The sequence below is a fragment of the Onychomys torridus genome, chromosome 13, assembly GCF_903995425.1.
Source record: "Onychomys torridus chromosome 13, mOncTor1.1, whole genome shotgun sequence".
NCBI classification, from domain to species: Eukaryota; Metazoa; Chordata; class Mammalia; order Rodentia; family Cricetidae; genus Onychomys; species Onychomys torridus.
The window spans coordinates 3,433,212-3,457,886 of record NC_050455.1 but is presented as its reverse complement, the minus strand read 5'-3'; the positions used below and the strand labels follow the sequence as shown (position 1 = coordinate 3,457,886).

The 24,675-nt window shown below is 46.0% G+C and overlaps 1 protein-coding gene across 1 annotated transcript in view; it reads right to left on the bottom strand.

The window, feature by feature from the left end:
• Nucleotides 1-24,675, bottom strand: part of Ttc39c (tetratricopeptide repeat domain 39C) — an 84,602-nt gene that overhangs the window by 42,590 nt on the left and 17,337 nt on the right. The window contains exons 2-4 of the mRNA XM_036204964.1: nucleotides 8,559-8,607; nucleotides 6,618-6,746; nucleotides 4,523-4,637 (exon numbers count right to left, since the gene is read on the bottom strand). Of these exons, the coding sequence (XP_036060857.1) occupies nucleotides 4,523-4,637; nucleotides 6,618-6,746; nucleotides 8,559-8,607 (293 nt within the window). The remainder of the gene's footprint in view (nucleotides 1-4,522; nucleotides 4,638-6,617; nucleotides 6,747-8,558; nucleotides 8,608-24,675) is intronic.

Below are 24,675 nucleotides of genomic sequence, written 5' to 3'. Positions count from 1 at the left end.
CCTTAAAAAGTCAGACTTAGCCCACGTATGGCTCTGGTCAGTATGTGCCCACTGCTCACAGGGAAGAGCTCTGAAGATAGAGGCCGGTGGTTTTACTTTTTTCTATAAGTGGATCCATCTAGAATGTTCTAAGATGTCAGGCATGATGGACATGCCTATAATCCAGGGCAGGAGGAGGATGAATTAGAGACCAACCTGGTCTATAGAGTGAGACCCAGAAAGGCAGACAGACCACAAGCAAGGACCAATCCCAACAACAAAGTACATGAATGATGTGGGCAAAGCTCACTGCTGGCAGTGTTTGTTCACTGTTTGGTGCAAACACTAAGTTCTTCATAAAACAAGCAGCCAGGACCCAAGGCTGGTAGCCGCCTGTGAGACTGTCCCTTCAGATTCAGTGTGTCATTTAATAAATCAGAGAAACCCAGAATGCTGTCAGATGTCTGTGACAGGCAGGACTAAACACCATCCTTGTCAACATCAGATGAGGGGGAGAGGGAGAAGCAAAGCCCAGAAAGGTGTCCTGAGAGATGGCATTTCAGGAAAGGACCCGCTTAGCACAGGGAGACCTGGGCACAAGCCCAGCATCACCACACAATTAGTGAGTTAAATAGGTTCCGCTCCACTAATAAAACCAAAGAAAAAGAAAGAAAGAAAGAGAGAAAGAGAGAAAGAAAGAAAGAAAGAAAGAAAGAAAGAAAGAAAGAAAGAAAAAGGCATGCACAATAAAGAACATACAAATGCCCACAAGCCCATCTACACAATAAACATATGCTGTGATTTGTAATTACATTCTGAAACCCAGGCATAGGGAGACTGTCAAAACTGCCATCCCCAAGGAAGAGGTGAGACAAAGTACTGTAGATTCAATTTCATTACAAAATATTCTTTAAAGAGGATCTTTCTTCCAGGTGGAAACATCAGGGGGTGATAACCTGACATTTTGTCTTTTAAACAGAATCTTTTCAGTATTTCTATAACAATGCTTGGCCATTTTCTAATTGGGATGATTAACTGGGAAACAAAGGTACTGTCTGTGGAGCCTGCACTGCAGGAGGAACCCACACCTTGCTTGCTCACCCCACTCAGTGCTGGCACTCTCAGGAGCTCCATACTGCTGAGTGGGCCAATGAGGGGCAGAGGAACCCACTCTGCAACCTTTGGCAGCTTTCACACAAACACTCGGCTGCATCTGCTCCATCCTCCTCTTTATGACTAACTTCTGTTCTCTACAAGGCAGCATCCCGGGCTGGAGAGATGGCCCCGCAGCTAAGAATGAGTACTGCTTTTCAAAAGACCTGAGCTCAGTAGCCCGCGCCATGTCAGGCAGCTCAAAACCACCTCTAACTCGAGCTCCGATGCCCTCTGTGGTCTCCAAGGGTATTCAACACGTACTCAACATACAGAAATAAAAATGAAATTGGGGAGGAGAGGGGAGGCAGAGAGGTGTGCTCTTTTGCTGCCCAGGCTGGTCCTGAACTCCTGGGCTCAAGGGACCCTCCATGCTTGGTCAATCCCAAGTAGCTGGGATTTGTGTACCAACACCCCTGGTTACCCTCTGTCTTAGACATTTTCTTTATACTTTTTAATTCTTGAGACAGTGTCTCTTTATATAGCCCTAGCTGTCCTGGAACTAGTCCAGACTGGCCTCAGAGTCACAGAGATCTGCCTGCCTCTACCTCCCAAGTGCTAGAATTAAAGGCGTGAACCACCACTCCTGACAAGATCGCTTTCTTAACTGCTAAAATGAGTTCCCCAACAGAATTCTTGGGCATCAGAAAAAGGATGCAAAATGACAAGTGATCAAGAACTTGTCATGATTGCGGTGTCTCAGGTAAAGAGTGAGTGCTGCGCTCAGTCACTGCACAGTTCTGATGGGGGGGATGAGGGATGGGGTGGGATGGGGTGGGTACTTCACCTTGATTGCCTCACACTCGTGGTGAGCTCTCAGCATGTCAGAATTGCCTTGTGAGGCAGGTGTTGAGAGAGAAACAAGAAAAAGTCACAGGGAAGAAAAAACAACAAAAAAGAACCAGAACAAATGGTAAAAGCAGATGTGCTTTGAGGACATATTTTCAAAGAAAGACAGATGCGCCCGGGCAGTGGTGGCGCACACCTGTAATCCCAGCACTCGGGAGGCAGAGCCGGGTGGATCTCTGTGAGTTCGAGGCTCGAGGCCAGCCTGGTCTACCAAGTGAGTTCCAGGAATGATGCAAAGCTACACAAAGAAACCCTGTCTCGAAAAACCAAAAAAAAAAAGAAAGAAAGAAAGAAAGAAAGAAAGAAAGAAAGAAAGAAAGAAAGATGTTTGGAAGTTTAAATGTTAGAAGTCAAAAATAAATAAAGAGTTAAATTTTCTTTCAACTTAAGCTGAACAGAAACAGCATCAAGTAGGAGACAGAATCAGACGCAGAAGAAAAAGGGAAGAAATGATTTCCAGTTGTCTAGAAAGAAAAGTATAAACTATATTTCACGGGGGGTGGGGAATCTTCATTTAAATTTTAAGAGAAAATGTGTTTCTGAGAATGCATTTGAACTGATTTCCACTTAGTGTTTTCTTCTCTTATTTCCCCTGTATATAAATCCTGTCTGGTCAAAGGGGCAGGTTTCTGCTGTCAGCATCCAAGAGACACAAGCACACTGGGAAATCGGTCCCACGGCATGCCCTGCCAGACTCATCTGAACCCTCCCACTCAGGAAAGGAAAGCCTGCCGAGTGCTGGGCAGTGACAATGTAGTTTACACTCCGCAGAAGCCACATGACACCCCACTCAGAACAGTGGGAATTGTTCCTGATATACTTGACACTGAAGGAGTTCACAACCATTTCCTGAGAAGCTAAATTTAAACCAGTTTGATTTCACTTTAAAGAAAAACATGTACAACTTGATGACCAAGATGCCCCCACATAAAAGACAAGCAATTTCTCTAAGAAAGACAAAACTATCTTAAGACTGAAGACTGTGACGCAGAATTCAGGACCAAATGGTGTTGATGAGCACACATTAAGCTCTCACAGTTTCAATCTCCTAAGTAACAAGTCAGTAGCCACTGCCCCCCAAGCTCTGCCATGTATATATTAAAAAAAAAAAAAAAAAAGAACATTACTAATTGTGTCCATAGAATAGTGAACAGCATTAAAAATGTGTCCATGGAACAGTGACTGTAGGGAAAGGGGCTGCCTAGAGAAAGCCACCCTGACCCTGCAGCCCAGAATTAGGGAAGGATGGTTCAGATAAGGCTATGGAAAGAAACACAGTTTGGCTCAGATCAGAGCCATCTCTGGCCCTGGCCAACTGACTTGTGAAACCAACCAATCACAGAGCAGGACAGTAGAACCCTGGCCCTGGGGCACAGCACCAGGGAAAGAAACACAGCCTGGGTTTGGGACCTGAGCCAGAGAAATGAATACTTTACCCACAAACCCAGAACCCAGGAAACATGTCCTGACTCTGAAACCAGTACCAAAGAAACACTCTTGGTCCCTGGAATCAGAGTCAGGGAGAGAAATGTGCCCTGGCCTTAGAGGCAGTGTCAAAAAGCCAAGAAAGGCCAGTAAAAGAAACACAGTTTGGCTCTGAAATCAGGGCCATCTCTACCCCTACCCCACAAAACTGGCCAATCCCTGGGCAGAAAAAAACTAACCAATCACTGGTTGACTTCGCCCCCAAGAGATCCGCCCCCAAGAGATCCTATATAAACTGCCCTGCCTGATCAGTTGTGGGCTGTTCCCTCCACCCTGGTAGAGGCAGTTACTCTCCTGGACTCCTCCTTCCCAAATAAATCTCTTTCTCAAAAGCGTTTTGGGTGTGAAGATCTTCACTCACTGGCGTAGAGAAGATCCTTTCTGAGAAGACCCATAGTGGACAGAGCAAGAAGCAGCTGAACAGAAAAACCTTGCTGGAATGTCCCTTAGTGGTCAGAGCCAGAGAGAGCTGAAAAAGTAACACTTTTCTCCTGAGCCCGAGGAGATTGCTACACTTCTGCAGGGGTTTCCCCTTTCACAAAGTGAAGCAAAAGAAGGAACATCTTAGGCCGGAGAAGCAGAGCTCTGCTAGGAAGCCCCCTTAAGTGGGGGCTGAGCAAAGCTCAGCTGTAGCAGCTCTCCAGGAGAGGAGCAGGATTGCTTTACCCTGCAGGGAGACCATCCCCCACCACACCAGGTATAGCCTGACTCTGCTGAGCAGTCAGGATACCCTTCCCTGCTAAAGCAGTTCCAGGCCTGACTCTCCTGAGCAGTCAGAAAGACTTCCCTTCCAGGGCTGTGCTGTCTCTTTGCAGCTCCAGCCAGCTGTCCTAAGCAGCTCAAGGTGTTGCCTGACTCCCCAAGTAGTCAGGATACCAAACCCACAGAGTTGCAACAAATTTACAGTGCCAGCATTAAAAATGTGTGCACAGAACAGTGCCAGCATTAAAAATGTGTGCACAGAACAGTGCCAGCATTAAAAATGTGTGCACAGAACAGTGCCAGCATTAAAAATGTGTGCACAGAACAGTGCCAGCATTAAAACTGCTCCACTTACCTGACAGCTCTTGCTTCACAAATGACAACACAGCCAGGTAGACCTGGCAGTCAGCAATAATGATTTGCCTCTGAAGCCGATCAACCATTGAGGGGGCAGATTTGCGGGCATCAACCTGTGTTGTGAAGAGAAAGTAAACATCATAAATCACACCCGAGAAAAACATAGCCTGCCAATGTCCACATCTACAGCTCCACGGTACAAGGTGAGTCCCAGGGGAACTGCAGAGCCTGGAGGCCGCTCTAAAGCAAGACCAGGTTATACTGGAGGCCTGGGGTCTCATGCCGCTTCACTCCAGCTCTGTCAACAATTTGCTGTCCTACAGAACACTGTAATGCAGCACCATACTGTAAATGATGGAGATGGGATTTATGAGAAACATGAAAAATGACAATAAAAGCTAGTAGGCCATCTTTTCTCCAATGTAAAATTGTAATGCACATGAAGGTGTTAGTACATAATACACCCCACACAGCAGACATCCTGAAAGGCCATTTTTTTGGTTGTTGTTGTTGTTTGGTTTTTTTGCCAGAGCTGAGGATCGAACCCAGGGCCTTGTGCTTGCTAAGCAAGCGCTCTACCACTGAGCTAAATCCCCAACCCTCTGAAAGGCCATTTGGGAACATTAATATTAGGGTGCATCCTTCGCAGTGGGTAACTGAAATGCAAGGGTGAGAAACTTGTTACACAGCCTAATCAGAATAATCCTGAAATCAAAAATTACCTCTAACTAAATCAGAAACCATACCTGAAATTTAAGAGATGGAAGCAAAAAAAAAAAAAAAAAAAAAAAGTCAAATTACATTTCTAATGCTAGTCTTTGTCATAAGGATATTTCTAAACGGAATGAGAAAACCCTCTGTGACACAGACTACCACCTTCTTACTACAAAGTACCCGGACAGGCTGAAGTAACTGTACATAGCTTCCGAGTGGCGTAAGAAATACGTGTTTCCACCATGTATGTCAACAATGCATGTGAAAACACAGAATGACCATTTCCCTTGTCTTATTCAACTTTAACATAATCCATCAGGGTCACTGTTGCTCCGTGTCCAGCCCCAGCAGTCTCTGGTACAGAAAATGTCCACATGTTCCATCTGTCCTTCGGGCAACAGCATCTAGCATGCAGGGTCGCCAGAGGGTTGAGGAGCTCCTGCAGCTGCAGCATGCAGCGCTGCGTTTAGGCTGTGAGGCCACCACAATGTTGGTGATACAGCGCAGGGATGACCTGGGCCAGCATGGGAATAAACTTCCAGTTAGAGAAAACATTATTACCAGGTAAAATGTGAAGTACAACACTGTAGCCATCCACTGTGTCTGTGTGTATGTGTATGTGTCTATGTGTGAGTGCCTACGTGTGTGTATGTGTCTGTGTGTACATGCACGTAGGGGCCAGTGGTAGTCAATTCTTTCCTTCTACCACATGGGCCCTGCTGACTGAACTCAGGCAATCAGATTTGGCAGCAAGCACCTTTACCCAGTGAGGTATCTCACCACACCACACCTTGCTTATAGACTGGTTAGGCTAGGCTGACCCATCTGTGCCTCCCTGATGCTGGGGTTGTAAGTGCATGCCATCACACCTGGCCTGTTTTGTGGGTTCTGGGGATTGAGCTCAAGTCCTCATGTGTATACAGCAAGCACTTCACAACTGAAATGTCTCCTCAGCCTGGACGGTGACTTTACTGAGACTTCGCTTATAAGCAAAGGCAGCAACTCCCAGAAAGCTTAGGTCAACAGCTGGATTCCAGAAACATGCCAACACATGATTATTCTATCAGCTACCATCCCTGTGTGTTTAATCGGACACAGGAAACCTTCACCTCAAGAGCCTCCCCCAGAGCTACACTGCTGTCATTTCTGCTGTGATAAATTAACCTAACTAAAAGCAACTTAGGAAAGGGGTTTATTTGATCTTCAATTCCGTGTTGCATTCCATCACTGAGGGGATCAAGGGAAGAGCCTACAGTTGGCAGCCACATCACATGCTGCCTGCCTGCCTCTGCCTTTATGTAGCTTTCTCCCTTCTCAGACAGCTCAGCACCCCTGCTTAGGGAATGGTAACACCCACAAGCTAGAGCCGAGGCACTTACGTTCTTCTTCATTTTATTCTTAATCGTCTCGATGACTCCGGCCTCCTCACTTTCACACAGCTTTTCCGTGGTTTTTAAGTCATCGCACGCCACCTGCATCTTCTCTTCCTCGAATGTCATCATGGCGTTCTTCCGGGAAACAGAAAGGACGAGTGAGTCAGTGAGCTCAGGAACCTCAGGCTTTGTCACCATGAGATGCCACACTGGGAAAAGCAATCAGTTATTCTCAAGCGAAAGGGTTCACACTGTTGCAGTATACGCTAGTCACTAAAGAACTATAATCTCAGAAAACAAGACTATGCCGCCATTCTGCCAGCGTGAAAAAGTATATCGTGGTGCATGTCCTTGTAGTTGTCTCTTACACTCTTTCTAAAAGTTAATAGACACGCTCTCATTGTTGACTCAGATTTTATGACAGTGTCCCATGCAAAAGTTCACTCGACCTACTGATGGATATCTGGCTTAAATACTGAACAAAATAATGCTAATAAAATAATAGTCGGGGCTGGAGAGACGGCTCAGTGGTTGAGAGCACTGACTGCTCTTCCAGAGGTCCTGAGTTCGATTCCCAGCAACCCTAGAGGGTGGCTCACAACCCTCTGTAATGAGATCTGGCGCCCTCTGCTGACCTGCAGGCATATATTCAGGTAGAACATAATGAACAAATCTTTGAGAGAGGGAGGGAGGGGGGAGGGAGGGAGGGAGGGAGGGTGGGTAGGGGAGTGGAGGGGGGAGGGAGGGAGGGTGGGTGAGTGGAGGGGGGAGGGGGAGGGAGGGTGGGTGGGTGAGTAGGGGAGTGGAGGGGGGAGGGAGGGAGGGTGGGTGGGTGGGTAGGGGAGTGGAGGGGGGAGGGAGGGAGGGAGGGGGATCTCCTACCTTTCCCAGGCTGGCCCTAACCATTATGGATTAAAACCTCAAACTGTGACCCACAAGCAACCCTCCCCTCTTCAGCTGCTTTTGACTGGTATTTTTTCCAGCCACAGAAAAACTAACTAAGACAGACACTAATGTTACAGTTCCATCTAGAACAATCTCCCCTCGGTATGGAGCTAGCATTTCTACAAAGAGGAGGCCTTAAAACTTGTTTCATTAAGAGAAAATCAATAGCTTGAGTGAAAACCCAGCTTACTGGTCCTGGCCAAGGACCAGGCGGGCTGTCCACAGCATGTCACTGGCTGCTAGCTTTCTCAATCTTGATTCTAAATTTTCTCTCCTTTTAGTATTTACTCAGCACAATTTCCCCATTACACAATTCTATGATGATGTTTTTAAAAAACATCTTTAAAACTAGTTTGTGTGACAAGCATTTCTGAAAAACAAAAGCATCCCACTTCTTATACTGACCAGTTGACTGGAAACACTACCATAAGCCATCTGCCCCATTTCCTCATCCACCCCCCTCCCCCTGACTCCCCTATTCCCCCATCTCCTCCTCTCCCTATCGTCTCCCCCCCCCCGTCTCCCCATCTCCCCCCCATCTCCCCATCCCCTCTCCCCCCATCTCCCCCCTGTCTCCCCATCCCCCCCATCCCCCCCCCCCTCTCCCCATCTCCCCCCGTCCCTCCCCCCATCCCCCCCCCAGCAGCAGTACAGCAATGCTGTAGCTCGCTCACTGAATTCATCTGCTAGGCTGCTACTACTCAGGTTTGGAACTGACCGTTCTTACCAAAGACTTTTCCTCTTGTCACACACTATCTTAATCTTTGAAGGACTTTCAGTTAGATTTTTTGTTCTAAAAAAAGTCAGGTTGGAAAAAAATATAACACTCAAAAATTATATATAAGCATTTTAATTTTAAAATTGGGGAAGAACATTTATCTCACAGACATTGGATAATGGGGAAAAAACTAGCTTTTCTACAGTAGTGTCTACAGAGCCGGCAGGCAAACAAGTATTAGTTTATACTGTTTTATAGCAATGCCTCTTTTGATATCAACTTACCAAAAAGCTGACAAAGCTGGCCCCAAAACTCATTAATGGACTATGATTTCTGTCAAAGAAACAAACAAAAACATTTTATTGGGAGTCTTACTTTAAAAGCATTTGGTAAAACAGGACATATCGTTCCGTACTCCATTCGCTGGACAGAGGTAAGGTAAGCAAGCAGATTAAATTGTGCCAAGAATTTGAAGAGGCGAGATGCTTCCTGACTCTACCTCTGACTCTTCAAAGCCAGGGAGGTCTCAGTGCTCGGTTATAACAGGCTGCCTTAATAAACTTTTAAATTGTGGCCACCAAGGAGCTGACAGTCAATATAAAGATATAAATAGAAAGCTACACTAACATTGCTAAAGCACAGCCAAAGGAGGGTGGTGATCCATTTTTAATATGCAAAGCTGAATCCAAACTTTACACATGTAAGGGCAGGGCATGGTAGTGCAGGCCTGCAATACCAGTACTTGGGAGGCAGAGGCAGGAGGATCTCACAGTTGAGATATAGAGCAAGATCCTACTTCAAAACAAACAAAACAAAACAGAAAACAAGACACACATGAAGTCAGTTTTATTTGTAGAACAGATCAAAGGGTGCCACCACCTGGTCTGAACTCTCAAACTCATCACCCAAGGTTGAGAACACCCCCATGACACACTCATTCCCCACTGGGACACTGTCATTGGCCAATTCTGCAGTAAGCCCAAGAAGAGACCAGTCAACGCCAAGGGAGTCAAAAACATACAAGAACATAGAGTCTCCTCCATCCACACTAGAAACCAATGCAAAACCCAGATCTCTGTAAATTGTACGAGGAAAAGAAAGTCCGGTGCTCCTAAATGGAAACAAAACAAAACAACAACAAAAATGTTGCTAATTTTTCACTATGTAAATACATGGCCAGTATATCCCCCTACTAAAAATGTATTAGATTGTGCCCAACATGAAGTGTGTGTGTGTGTGTGTGTGTGTGTGTGTGTGTGTGTGTATGTGTAAGGGAGAGAAAGTGAGCCCCAGTGTGTATGAACATCCACACCTCTCCTGAGGGATATCCTACATGAGACAGACTGTCAGAGGGCGAGCCACGGTCAAAATACGTGCATGGGCTCGCGTGGAGAGGTGTGCATGAGGGAGACATGAAGACGGTATTTATGTGGAGTGCTAACCTGCTGGCACACTTCTGCCCAGCCTTAGCCGCCTTCCAGCTGCCTGTCCCCACTTAGGAGGGCACACAAATCAGCAACATGACAGACAGGAATGTCAGCTCACTTGTGAAGAACCCAAGCAGCACTCAGCCTTAGCCGGGGGTCTGTGTCACACTCACACCCCAGCCTTACCTAGAGGTCTATGTCACACTCACACCCCAGCCTTACCTGGGGGTCTGTGTCACACACACACACACACACACACACACACACACACACACACACACACACGCCTTGGCTGGGAGGTCTGTGTTGTGACTATATCACCCTCCAAACACCAGCTGTTCGTTCTCACTCTACAGCACACCTAGAGTCCAGATGTGGCACAGGCTCCCAGCTGCTGGGCTCTGCTAACTGCACTCCGGTGTCTTTCTTGGCAGGCAGTGCAGGGGTCAGTGAGGAGCGAGGGCCCTGCTCTCCAGAGCAGATGGGTTTCAACACTGGCCATTTCCCACCCCTGCCTGCAGCTCAGCCACTCTATCCACCTCTGCTTCTGCTTCATCATCTTGGCTAAAATTAGCTTCCTAAGAACCACAGGAATTAATTATTCATGGTACCAAGTCTTGCCTGTTAGTTCACATACCATCTTATCATTTAAATGGAAAAACATGTTGACACCAGTCCAGCAGAGGCATTTTCTCTCCTGATGTCCCGTCCATCAACCACACAGCATGGGTACAGCAGGCACTCACGGCTGTCCTCTCAGGCTCACACATGGGTACAGCAGGCACTCACGGCTGTCCTCTCAGGCTCACACATGGGTACAGCAGGCACTCACGGCTGTCTTCTCAGGCTCACACATGGGTACAGCAGGCACTCACGGCTGTCCTCTCAGGCTCACACATGGGTACAGCAGGCACTCACGGCTGTCCTCTCAGGCTCACACATGGGTACAGCAGGCACTCATAGATGTTGAGCCTGGCCTCTGCAGTCCCTCTCTGCTTCCTGTCTTGCTGTGTGATCACCTGATCCTCTCTTGATATCTACCATGATCTGAGGAGCATAGACGGCCCTCACCAGAACTAAACTAAGGCCAATGCTAGGTACCTGAACCTCAACACTGTGAGCAAAATAAACCTGTGTATAAGTCAGCGCACCTCAGGCAGTCCATGGTAGTTATCAGAAGTCAGTACAACACGCAGGAAATGTTCCAGAACAGAAAGTTAAAATGTACACAAATAAAAAAGATATCTTTTGGAATCCTCAGATGGGGTTCCTCATATTCATCTCACAACCATAGTTTGGTTTTTGAAAATGAACCATCGCTCATAAAATGGTTCTGAATTTTTCACTCTACCACAGCGAGTCACCAAAGGTGGGAACCCTGTTGAGACTACAAGGAAGCAGTTTGTCATCTAGCCCTGTGCTGACCAACATTTCAAGGGAGAAAAACTCTTTAAAGTTTCTCTGGGACATTCCAAACCCAACTGATGAGGATTTGTTTTCAGAAAGACAATGGAGGGAATTTACACACTGAATTTCTTTTCATCTTTAAACTACAGTTTATTTTTATATTGAGTGCATGGGTGCATGGGGTACAATAAATGGTGCCAAGGCAGCCACTGAGAACTAAAAGGGACTAGCGGGACTAGCGGCAAAAAAGCCTTCTGCAAGAATGGCTCACGGGCTGGTGGGATAGCCTTCTGCAAGAATGGCTCACGGGCTGGTGGGATAGCCTTCTGCAAGAATGGCTCGTGGGATATGGGATAGCCTACTGCAAAAATGGCTCATGGGCTGGTGGGATAGCCTTCTGCAAGAATGGCTCACGGGCTGGTGGGATAGCCTCCTGCAAGAATGGCACATGGACTGGTGGGATAGCCTTCTGCAAAAATGGCTCATGGGCTGGTGGGATAGCCTACTGCAAGAATGGCTCGTGGGATGTGGGATAGCCTACTGCAAAAATGGCTCATGGGCTGGTGGGGTAGCCTACTGCATTTTTTGGCTCATGGGCTGGCTGGCTCATTGGGTGACAGTGCTTTGCTACACAGGCCTGTGTGTTCCCTCTGTCTTGTCCAGCATCTCAAGCTCTCTAACTACAGTGCAGGAAGCTGTTACCATGCACACCACGAAGGCCTTGGTCTCCATGTGAAGGTGGTTCAGTGTACTAAGGGAAGCCGTGTTGGGCCAGCCGCTGTTGGACAGCATGGCAGCTCACACCCCTCGCTGGCTGAGAGGCTGCATAGTTCTCTCCTGTCATATCAAGACAGGACTTCACAGCTATTTTCAATCCAAAGTGTTGGACTTCTAGACCAACGAAAGGACTCGGCAAGCAGAGGAGCTTGCTGCCAAACCTGACAATTTGCATTCTATCCCCAGGACTGACATGGTAGAAGAAGAGAAGAACCAACTCCCACAAGTTGTCTCTAACCTCACAAGCATGTCACAGTATGTCCCTAACACAAAATGAACGAAAAAGAAAAACTCCAAGCCAACAGTAAAAAGTGGCCCACCTTTGATGACAGCTAAAAATATGCAATAAAAGATTCACTTAAAGGAATCTTCTTAACTTAATTTTTAGTAGAAAAATATTCAAAGGAAAAAAATCAAATTTATTCTGAAAGATCTCAGTTTGAGCTACTCCCAACACTTTCTTTCTGCATCTCTAGAGATCTCACAGGCTAGACAGCACCCTAGGAAATGCCCTGCGGGACCATGCTGCAGAGGAGATGAGAAAATAAAATGTGAAACCACCTTGATGGTTGTTCCACTTAGTAGTGCCATCCTCCTGACAGGGTTCTGGGAGTTGGGAACACACAGTCTAACTCTGAAGCCTGAGCACTTCGACAACCCCACTTGCTAAGGGATTAAAATGCCAGCTCTGGGGCTAGAGCTGTATCTCAGCTGATAGAATATTGTGTGGCATGCAAAGGGTTTGCTCTCTAGTACCATATAAGCTGGGCATGACTATTCATACCTGCAGTCCCAGCACTTGGAGGAGTTCAAGGTCATCCTCGGCTATACAGAGATTTGGAGACCAAACTGGGATCATGAGACCTGTCTCAAATAATAAAACAAATAAAATGATGTTCATTCTTTCCAAGCCCAATGATTAGGAGGGTGATTAAGAAATCAAGCCACAGGGGACGAAAAGTTGTCAACGGACTTTTCTAGTGGTGGAACTTGCCAGGCACGAGATACCCATGGGCGCAATAGTGGTATGACAGCTAGGGGAGTAACCAACCACCTTCTGATCAGATGTGAGACCTGCTCCAGAGGAGGGAGCTCATGCCTGAAACACACACCTAGTCAAAGCCCCACGGATGGGATTGTCTTAGGACTTTAGGGGACACTTACTACTGTTATTTTCTAAAGAGCCAAGCTGTCAAATTGCCTTCAAAATATTTATGTTTATACCCGCAGCTCTTAACCTTGGTCAGGGGAGCTTCCGTTTGCAGTGGGCATCAGTAAGTGAACACTGAGTGTCCAGGCCAAGTGTGCATCTTATCCCCAAGGCTTGGGAAACACTGGGGAAGAGATGGCAGATAAAACATAAGAGCTGGAGAATGGGGAGAAGTGTTGTGAAATGACATTGCTATGGCATTCACAAACTCACAGTAGCTACAAGATCAAGCCAGTCAACGCTCCGAGATGGATGTGGGAGAAGCTCAGGAGGTCCATCCCTAGCTGAAGAACAACTGGCAAGTGATGGCTGCTGGGACAGAGGGAGTAACTTTCTTCCAGTGTGCAGAGCTGCCCACGCACTGGTGGGTGGTCCTACACACGCGTGCGTGCGTGCGTGCGTGCGTGCGTGCGTGCGTGCGTGCGTGCCGGCAGCTCTAGTGGGTCTAAGCTGTTCTTGCTGAACGGGCCAGTGCACGAACGGATCAGGGAAGACCGCAAACCCTGAGGAACTCTGTATCAGGGCTGGAGGGGGCTCGGCCATCCATCCCCTCTGGACTGTGTCCACATCTTATACTGAGTAAAGACACTCACTAAAGCAGTGCCTGGCAGAGAGTGGGGACAGCCTGAGAAATAAGCTTGGGGAAGGTGATGAATAAGGAATTATTTTAAATAACAAAGTCTATGCTATTCTTAAGAAGCTATCCCTGAAAGGATTCCTACTTGCCAGTCTTTGGAGCACATAAATTGCTTAAAATGATTTTCTGCCTCTCCCGAGAGCAACTCTTGGTAACTATCATTCTGCAAACACAGCCCTTACCCACTAGACTCTTAAAATAATCTAAGGGGGCCTTACATGGGCAGCTCCAGAAGCCAGGCTTCCTTACGATACAATGGTAAGGTTTCTCTTAAATTTTCAAACCTGTTAACTACATAATTGTGCACTGATGTCTTATTTGTAACTACAGTTTTCAGTGGTTTACAGTATAGCTAGGTATGGTGGAATTACATCTGTAATTCTAGCCTCACCCGTAATCCGGCCCTCACCTGTAATCCCAGGTCTCACCTGTAATCCCTGAATTTGTGAGACTGAGTCTCAGGGCAGCCTGGCTTAAAGTTTAGCCAAGGCTTCAGGTTAGCCAAGGCTTCAGACAGAAACCATCTAAAAAACCCCAACACCAACAAAACATAAATTGAAGGTTTAAATAGTGTTTCCACAGGGAATATACCCCACAATAACGAACAAAAATCTCCTTTTTGCCTACACATAGTCAACCCCAGACTAAAAACAAGTCTTTCATTTTAAAAAACCCATTTCAGCAAAAGGAGGAGAGAGGCTTGCTGCTCTTATAGAGGACGAGTTCAGTTCCCAGCACCCACATCAGGCAGCAACATGCGCATCTGCAGTATGTGTACTTACACATACATACATCGATAAAAATAAAATCAACCTTAAAAAAGAGAGAAATGCAAAACCGCACTGGCTGGGTGAAAGCGGCAGTTTGCAGAGAACTGTGACCGTCTCCACAAAGAGCAGAAAGGAGTTTCCAACAAGGAAGAAATGGACTGCTATACCAGTTCCACCCCGGCCTCCTACTCCTCCCCTGACACTATGGTAATACCGTATAGTTTACTCAACATTGCAACTTCACAATACGTCTGGAAAATACATCATGTGTTTGTTTTCCAAATTCAATGGTTTATTAATGGCACACGAGTTATTAAGATGGCATATTTTAAATTTCTGCTGTAGCAGGGGCATGATCACCAAGTCAGGCCTACGACAGATGTCATGGACTGAGAGACGTGACCAGACAGCAGAATGAGCGGGAACATTGCCTACCGAAGCTGCACCTGGGGAAATGAGCAGGCAAACTCGGATCAAAGAACACGCCAGGGGCCGTCTTCCATGCTCCTCGGACCCCTCCCTCTACCGGTCCTGTTTTTAATATAACATTATTAAGTTTTACAACAATATGTGAAGACCCTAATCCCTAGCGGTAGGCACTATTTCCTTCTTTGACTGTTTATTACATCGTCAAATTAAATCACAAGCATGCAGGGCTGGGTTTGCTGCGGCCACAATGCACACTGGCCCCTCTATGAGCCATCTGCTTCCCTGCCACAAAAAACACACAAGGGTGGCAAGATGGCTCAAGAGATAAAGGCACTCACCGCCAGGCTTGAGGACCTGATTCAACCCCAACACCTGAGTGACAGACAGAAGGAAACACTTCACCCCTACAAGGTGCCCTGTGATTTCCACAGGTGCTGTATGTGTGGCACACTGACACCCATGCCAATACTTAAAATGTAAAAAAGTTTCTTTAAAGACACGGTGAGAGAAGGAGGAGGAAGAGGGAGAAAGAATGGGAAAGAAAGGGAAGGGGAAAAGAAAAAAGGAAATATTATCAGACTAAGAGTAATGTGTATACTATGATTTCTCTAAGCACACATTCAAGTTAGTAAAGTGTATATCCATAAAACTTCACTTAAAAGTTACAAGGTTCTCTAAGGTTAACTTTTTTAAACCAAGACTTTAGTCACATGAACACAATGCCAAAAATCCACTGTACTAGAGAATCTGGTTTTGGGAGGCAGCTACATATTGCAGTAAACAGTCAGACTGTATGAGGCAGAACTCACGTGCCAGGGACGGTACGGCACGCCTTCAGTCCCATCACTCAGGAGGCAGAGGCAGGTGGACTTCTGTAAGGTGGAGGCCAGCCTGGCTACACAGTGGGTTCCAGGTCAGCCAGGGATACATACTGAGCCCCTGTCTCAAAAACAAAACAAATAACAACAACAAAAGCAAGAGAAAACAAAATCAAATTGTTTGGAGCAAAGAGAAAACACATTCAAATGGACTTCATTTCCTGTGGAAGTGTGAGTACAAGTTTTACCCAGACCATTTACAGTGACTGTGAATGAAAATTGGTACAAAAAATTGGAAAGGCGCTCTCTCTCTCTCTCTTTCTCTCCCTCCCTCCCTTTCTCTCTCTGAAATTCCTAAGAGTATATCCTAAAGAAATGAAATGAAGAGCCAGGGTTCAACAAAGGTGCTTACTATGATGCCATATTATAGAGATCCAGGAATAAGAGTGTAATGAGAAATATGGACTCTTACCATATGTAATAGTCACCTAAATTATGACTTAGCCATTTATTACAAAAATAGCCCTAAGGGGAACACTCACTCCAGGCTATTTGAAAAGGCAGAGTGTAAAATGTTTGACTTGATCACAGAATTGTGTTATCACCAGCAAGATCTGCTGCCTCTCAGCCTGTGTTCCTCATGCGGGCGAGTCGGATGGGGTGACACTACCTGAGGGACATATAAGAAAACTGGAAAGGACTGGCAATCTGAAACTTGTGATTACAACTAGTCGCCTGTCATTATGGCTTTTAAAAATGCAGAACACAAAACAGTACATACAAAACGATAAGCTATATGAAACAGACAGGAAAGTAAACAGGAAAAATGTTGCTTATGATTAGTGGGCATTACAGGTGACTTCCCCCAAAATATTAAAAGGCAAATACGCCTTGAAACCTATGCTATCCATCTTCTCATGCAAAATATCACAAATACTGTTTGAGAACCTCGATGTGCCGAGGACTATTTGAGGCACTAGAATAGAGGCTCTTATGGAGTTATTTTTAAATTACCTGCCACCTTATCTGTGTAACTAACTTTCTAATTAAACTGTTAAGTGGGGGCTGGAGAGATGGCTCAGAAGTTAAGAGGACCCAGGATCCACATACCGTTCACAACCTCTGTAACTCCATGTTTCAGGGGATCTGATGTCCTCTTCTGGCCTCTGAGGGCATCAGGCACACACACATACTCAGACATACATGCAGGTGAAACACCCATACACATAAAAAGCCTTTAAATATACATACAATGGAACATATATATAATTAAACTTGCAATGTAATAAAGGCAGTACAACTGAGTTTATGGCAGGAACCTGCACCAGTACACACACATGAAGTCTGGATTAAATATTAAAATTGTCCTCAGGTTTGACAAAGCAAACAGCCCACTGTATCCTCTCCTGGTGATGACATAATCCTAATCATAAGGAGCCTGGGGAACAAACTGTTCCATTTTCAATCCATGAGTCAGTCAGCAGGACAGTTTCCACAGCTCAGAATATCATCGTTGTGGTACATACAATTGCAAGGGAAGCTGTTCACCACCCCTGCTACCAAGATGAGCGAGCGACCCTTGGGTAAGGTAAGTCCTTTATTACCATATGGACAAGTGAGAACAGCCCAGCGAGGGCCAGCGTCCCTGAAGAGTGTGTTGAGAGCTAGTTCCCATGGGCCAAATCTGCCGGTGAAAGGGCGGGCACACAGGCCATGGGCAAGGACATGGGTCAGAAGCTCTCTAGTGTGTTTGGATGCCAAAGGTCCCACCAGGCTTATGTGTTGGTAGGCACGGTCCCCACCAGGTGGTGCTGTTTTAGGAGATTGTAGAGCTGTTAGGAAGTCGGTTCGGTGGGAAGAAGTGCGTGGATGAGAGGTGGGTGATTTGGGCTTTAGTTCAGCTGCTCTACTCTCTCTCCCAGCCCAAGCTTTGCTTCTTGATTCACGGGAACGGGGAGTCTTATAAAGAGAGCATTTCACTGAGGCTGGTACAGTTTCAGGTTAGTCCATTGTCATCATGGCAGGAAGCATGGCAGCACACAGTCAGACATGGTGCTGGAGGAGCTGAGAGTTCTGTATCAGGGCCACAGGCAGCAGGAAGAGAGAGACCCGGGGCCTGGCTTGGGCTTTGGAGACCTCAACCCTCCCCATGGGACACACTTCTTCCAACAAGGCCACACCTCCTAATCTTTCTCCATGACGCCTAAGAATTCTGACCCAGGCAGAATCTTCTTCCTATAGGATGCTTCTGTCAGGGTTCTGTCAAATCAACCAGAAATATAAATACCTAAGTTGCAGAGTGGAAATAGCAGCTGTAGACATACTACTTTGTGCTAAATCACCAATTCTAAAGCTGTACTGAGTGTGCTTCTGAGTAAGGGTTACAATTAATTTTGTTTAGATTTTTCTTCTAAGCCACAAAAAGGTAGAGCTGCTTACATTTCCTGAGACACAATAATCTCTCATAGATTCTCACCAAGGAGGGAGACCTGGGGTCTCCACAGTGTATCCAAGCCCCTAAGCCATACTCTAACCAGCAATATCCTACAGGTAACTGTTCAAAATGCTGGTATATAGAATTGTGGTCACTAAAATTCCAAACATAGATACATTTGGAATTCCATTCCAAACACACATAACACACACACACACACACACACACACACACACACACACACACACACACACACACACACTCACCCCTCTGTGTAGCCCACAGTAATTTTCTTGTTTCAGCTTCCACGTGATGCAATTACAGGGGTGGGCCACCACACCTAGGTAAATATTCTATACCCTAGTGCAATCCTTTCAGCAAAGGACACTATAAAGACATTCCTAATGTTGTCCTCCCTAAAATAAAACCTTGTATGTAGTGGGGGCCTACCCTGTTAGGATTCTGTTTCCAGAAGCCTGCCATAGTTTTTCAGGTCTCTTGGGCCTTTCTTCTTCATGTCCTTGTCTGTGTGCTGCCCCCCCCTGGCCCAGGGGCACCACCTCCATCTTGGGCCCCACCAAATACAGCAGAGCTGCTAGAGGACCTCCCGTGGGATTTGAGCCACACCAAACTCCCACAAAGGCAGTGGGCCAATGTCACCTTGGCCAGACCTCTGAAGTCCCCACAACAATCTGCCCTCACTAGTTGTCCATCTTCTGTAGTCCAAGAGGTTCAACTCAGCAAATCTGCAGAATTAAACAACCAGCTACGTACCATCATGGCAGGAGCTGGAGAGGCAGCTGGCAGGCAGCAGGAAGAGAGAGACACTGGGCCTGGCTCGAGCATTTGAAACCTCAAAGCCCACCCCTAGTGACACACTTCCTCCACCATGGCCACACCTCCCGACAGTGCCACTCTCCATGAGCATATGGGGGCATTTTCATTCAGACCACGACAATGTCATTGGGCCTATTTCTTATTTATGCAATAGAAATGTATAAAATATTAGCCGGGCGGTGGCGGCGCAAGCCTTTAACCCCAGCACTCGGGAGGCAGAGCCAGGCGGATCTTTGTGAGTTCGAGGCCAGCCTGGGCTACAGAGTGAGTTCCAGGAAAGGTGCAAAGCTACACAGGGAAACCCTGTCTCAAAACAAAACAAAACAAAACAAAACAACAACAACAACAAAAAAAAGAAAGAAATGTATAAAATACATTTATTTCTGCTTGTTTCGTTTTTTTACATCTCAAAGTTAAAATTATATCGCATATATGAGTGGAGGTAATTAACAAGCAAATAATAATCCTCTGTAAAACTCCTGAAATCTGCCAACTGTAGAACAACATTGATCCCTCAACCCAAACAATCCCATGTCTAGACATATCTGTTTTACATACAGACAAGAGTGTTCGCTGAAGTACTAAGAGAAACCACAGGAGAAACTACCTAAACTGTTACTATAAAGTAGTAAGTTCTTCCTACACATGATAAAACACTTTGTCCAATAGTTAAAATGATTACAATTCAGACAAGCATGATAGCACACGCCTTTAATCCCAGCACAGCACTCAGGAGGCAAAGGCAGGCACATCTCCATGAGTTCAAGGCCAGCTTGCTGTACACAGCAAGTTCTAGGCCAGTCAGAGCTACCATGGAGCCCATGTCTCAAACAAACAAACAAACAAAAACAAAACAAAAGCAATTACACTTGGTTCATAATCCTCAACCCTGTTAGATTTCATAAATAAACAATGCCACCACAATAGATAATCCTATGCATGATTATCTAGATAGTGTCTATGGTTAGAAGTACAGGGGAATGACAGAGACAGACAAGATGCACATCAGCTTAGGACATGGTGGATCTGGGGAGCGGGAGGGGCACACATCTCACAGGATGCCAGGGGCACCTGACCTGTGTGACCTCTGACCTCTCTTAGAGTTCTGAAAGGATTGCCAGTACCCACGTTAAAGCCAGCCAGGGTGGCACACTAGTGATGCCAGCACCCTGGTGGCAGAAGAAGAACCTGCTGGTCAGCCAGCTTCACCTCATCAGGAAACGCCCAGACCCGTGAGAGGCCTTGTCTGAAAAATCAAAGTGGACCCCTGACATTGACTTTGGGCCTCCACACTCACTCACGTGCCTACTCACACATTCACACACTCCACACTCACGTGCACACACACACATTCACACACATAAGCAAAAGGTATTACAAGGTTCAAGTCTTCTTTCAGTAACAAAGGCAAATCGGGGAACCTGAAGGAAGAGGATCTGACACGTCCCACCATGACCTTATTCCTGACTTAAAGAGAAGGGCCAACACTCTTCTTACCCCACAGACTAGACAACCTGTGACCTTTCAGTTTTCAATCTTGTAGACAGGCAGTCTTCCCCTGAACTGTTAACCTGCCCTCTGGCCACTGCCTGGTGTATCCTCCACAGCCAGCATGCTGGGTCAGAAACAGGTCCACTGTAAGGTGTCCCCAAACACTCAAAAGCCACCGCCCCCACCCTGTGCTAGCTGTTCAACATTATTCCATTGCTGAGGGGAAGGAACGGATTCTGTGACAGAGGACCATGTGTGGGCTTTTCTCAACGCTCCAGCAAGCTCTGCTTTTGGCGGAGCCTGAAGCTGACGGCCTTGCCCTTGTAGCCGTGGCCATTTTAACTGATGCCTTAAGAAAGTACATGTGGCTGGGCGGTGGTGCACACCTTTAATCCCAGCATTTGGGAGGCAGAGGCAGGTGGATCTCTGTGAGTTCGAGGCCAGCCTGGGCTACAGAGTGAGTTCCAGGACAGGCTCCAAAACCACACAGAGAAGCCCTGTCTCGAAAAAACAAAAACAAAACAAAACAAAAATAAAATAAAGAAATGACATCTGTGAACTGGATTTCAGAAGCAAATACTTGCACCCATCTCTTTCCAGTAACTTCACAATCTTCAGACCTCCTTTCCTTCTTGAATTCAACCAATTTTACTTCAGTACTTCATTGAAGGAGAAATTTCACTGCTAGACTCATTTTCAATTAACCATTACATGACACTGCTGCAAACTCTATTTCCTGTTTGTGCAACTGTCATATGGACAGCAAGTAATTTAGAAGGCAGTACTACCATTTCAAATGGACGTTCAGCTGTCCTTACACACACACACACACACACACACACACACACACACACACACACACACGAAATCTAGGTGGCCAATCATGACTCTCTTAAGTCTGGATTAACCAGTATTAGAGGGAGAGAAATAGACGCCCTTCACCCAGCCCAGGCTCGGTCTAGCTGGCTCCCCTGCTGACTGGTTAAGCCCCATGCTTACTCTAGGGATTATTCTCAAAAGCATTTGTGTCCGCTGTCCTTGTGCCTGCGACTGTAGGCTTCATTATTTACTGTCTAAACAGATGCAAATTAGGGACAAAATGTTAGCATGTAAGAAATAATTACAGGCTTTGGGAAACTCTGAAAAGAGCAGGTAGCTTTCCAAGCGACCTTGGGGTTGGGGCAAGGGGAAGAAAACACAAGAATCGGGACAGCGATGGGTGTGGCTTCAGACCGAAAGCCAACTGGAAAATCTACCCACAAACTTACCAAAGGAAGGCCTTGGCCCTACCCTAAAAGTCACAATAAAAGGCTTACTGGCTACTGCTTTAAATGCCATTGAAACACAGCATTTGCTTGTGGCCCCATCGTGGGAGAAGAGGGTCTCTAATATGCTCGGGCACACTCATGTTCTTTTACGACAAACGGGAAAGGAAATTCCCATTACTAAACCCTTCAGGTTTGCTCTGCTTCCTTTTCTCTCTTCTCTTTCTCTTGGAAGGACAGACCATCTAGATGGTGACCCAGATCCTCAAATCCTCCTTCCTCCTGCCCCTGACAATTTCCAATCAAACAGAAACCAAAAGGAAGGGCCATAGGTCTAAGCCTTTCCCACGACTCTGGCCCCCCATGCGGGCTCTTGCTTCCCGGCATTTTCTCCCTTCCATGCACTGCCACAAAAATTAGTTTAAAAAAAAAAAAAAAAACTTTAAAAAAATGTATGTATTTTATTGGGCAGATGGGGGTGGGGAGAGCTCTTTCGTTCCATTATGTGGGTACTGGGATCGAATCTGCATTGTAAGGCTTGGCAGCCTATACCTGCTGAACCACAGAGCCATCCTGGGATCTAGAATTAGCTTTCTAAAATATAACTCTTACATCTACATTACTCTCCTACTAAAAACCATCAAACTTTCCTACTGCCCAAGGGACAGAGCTACAAGTTGGTGGACACATGTCAGCTTCTTAGTCCCTTCAATACAGGGCCATCTCTGCAGCCACAGGGCTGCTGCACCCTGAACTAAACACAGCCTGGCCCCAGGCTATTTCCTTCCTAGGTCTCTAGGCAACTCCTCTACTGCACCTCTGTTTCCAAGGCCCTGGGTCCAAGTCCTGACTGCATGAGTACCCCCAGAAAACAAGCAATCTCCTCTGAGCCTTGGCTTCTTCCTCTGCTGACTAGGGGATGACAGCACCCACCTTCTAGCTCACAGGGAAAGGTGAGTGAGAACATTCAGCAAGGAGGCCCCCCAAAAGTGCCACATATCCCTGTGGCTGTAAGATGAATTGTGTCCCCCACATCTAGCCATCAGACCCCACCCCCATCCCTAATCCCCAGTGTGGCTGTATCTGAAGATGGAGCTTTTAGGAGGGAATTGAGATCAAATGAGGTGATAGGAGAGACCGTCTTACACTGGTGCTCAGAGACCATGTAAGGACTCAGCAAGAAGGTGCCCAGGGAGAGAGCTGTCACCAGGTCCCAAGCGTGCTGACTCCCTGACCTCAGACCTCTAGCCTCCAGGACTGCTGGGTAATAAATCTGCTCTCAAAGTCACCCAGTCTTGGACATCTTGTTACGGCAGCCCAAGCTAACTAATATACCCACTCTTTCTCTTCTTGTGATTTGACTCCATTAAAGTATTTGAAGGCAGAGAATGAATCTGATTTACTTATTATATTTTTTCCTAGGATGCACCAAGATGATCTTAACCTAAATAGGTAGTCAAAAATAAATATTTAATTTATAAATAGAAATAATGTTTGTTTCAATTTTAAAGCATATATATATATATATATGTATATATATATATATATATATATATATGTATATATATTTCTATAGAACCAGATTTTGATCTTTTTAATGTGTATGTATGTGTGTTTTTTCAGGAAGAGGTTAATGTTGCCATGAACAGTGCCCAAGGAGGCTAGAAGAGGGCCTCAGATCCCCTGAAGCTGGAGTTACATGCGGCTGTGAGCTGTTATGGGAGCTGAGAGCCCAATGTGGGTCCTCTGCAGGGGCAGCAAGCAGTCTTCCGGCTGAGCCACCTCCTCAGCCCCCAGGTTTTGAATTGTATGGGATAAATGTTACTGCCCCCCCTCCCCCGCCCAGGGTTTATGTGACTATTCCAGGGACACAGTTACATTAAACAGAGGGGCTGGGTTTTTTATTGCTGAAACTGTATTGACCCTAGGCTGATGACCTACATACAAGGAAGTCTCTTAAAGGAAAAAACAAAAACAAAAACAAAACAAAACCTAAGCCACCTCAGGAAAAAAAAAAAAAAAAGAACTAAATGTCTTTCTTCTTGCCTACACCAAAATAAAATGGCACAGTCCCTTCATGATCTCAATGCTCCCAGTTTACACCAGCAGCCTTGGGGCCAACTATACTTGAACTTAAATATTACTTTATATTTGTTATGAGTTTCATGAGTTTATATTTCATTGAGTACAGTGTCCGAGTTACAAATTGTTAATAACAAAGTACTAAAGCGGTCAGTAAACAGTATGCAGAGTGTCTAATACATGTAAGGATTAAAACAACTGAAAGATATCAATTTGTACTTTGACCTCATTATACTGATTAAACAGTTTAGCTGAAATGCTTAAACACTGCTCACTAATCCCCAAGAGGTCTTCCTATCACAAAAAGAATCCACACATCCAAAAAACTGGACCCCTGTTTAAAACACATGCACATGCCAAGTCTCTACAGTGAGTGGTCCTTAGGCAGAGTTCAGAGGACACAGTGAACAGAGCAGCCTGGAGTGCTGATCTCAAGTACAGCCGGCAGTGCAGTCACTGTGTTAGAGACAACAGTCTTGCCTCACACACGCCCTAGTTTCCTGTGCAGTTACAGGGACAAAACACCCTCACAAAGCCACAGGAAGAGACGTTTACTTGGCTCACAATTCCAGATTACAGTTCATCATTGTAGGGAAATCAAAGGCATCAGAAACTCGAGACAGCCATCATCATCCAGAATGAAGAGCAGGGAAGAATGGATGTGGGCACCTTTGATCCCAGCTACTCTATCCACTCTAATACAGTCCAGGATGTCCTGCCACGGATGGGTGTCACCAACAATGGGCAGGTCTGCCCAATACCATTAGTATAATCAAGATAAACCTCACAGACGTGTGCACAGACCAACCTGCTCTCT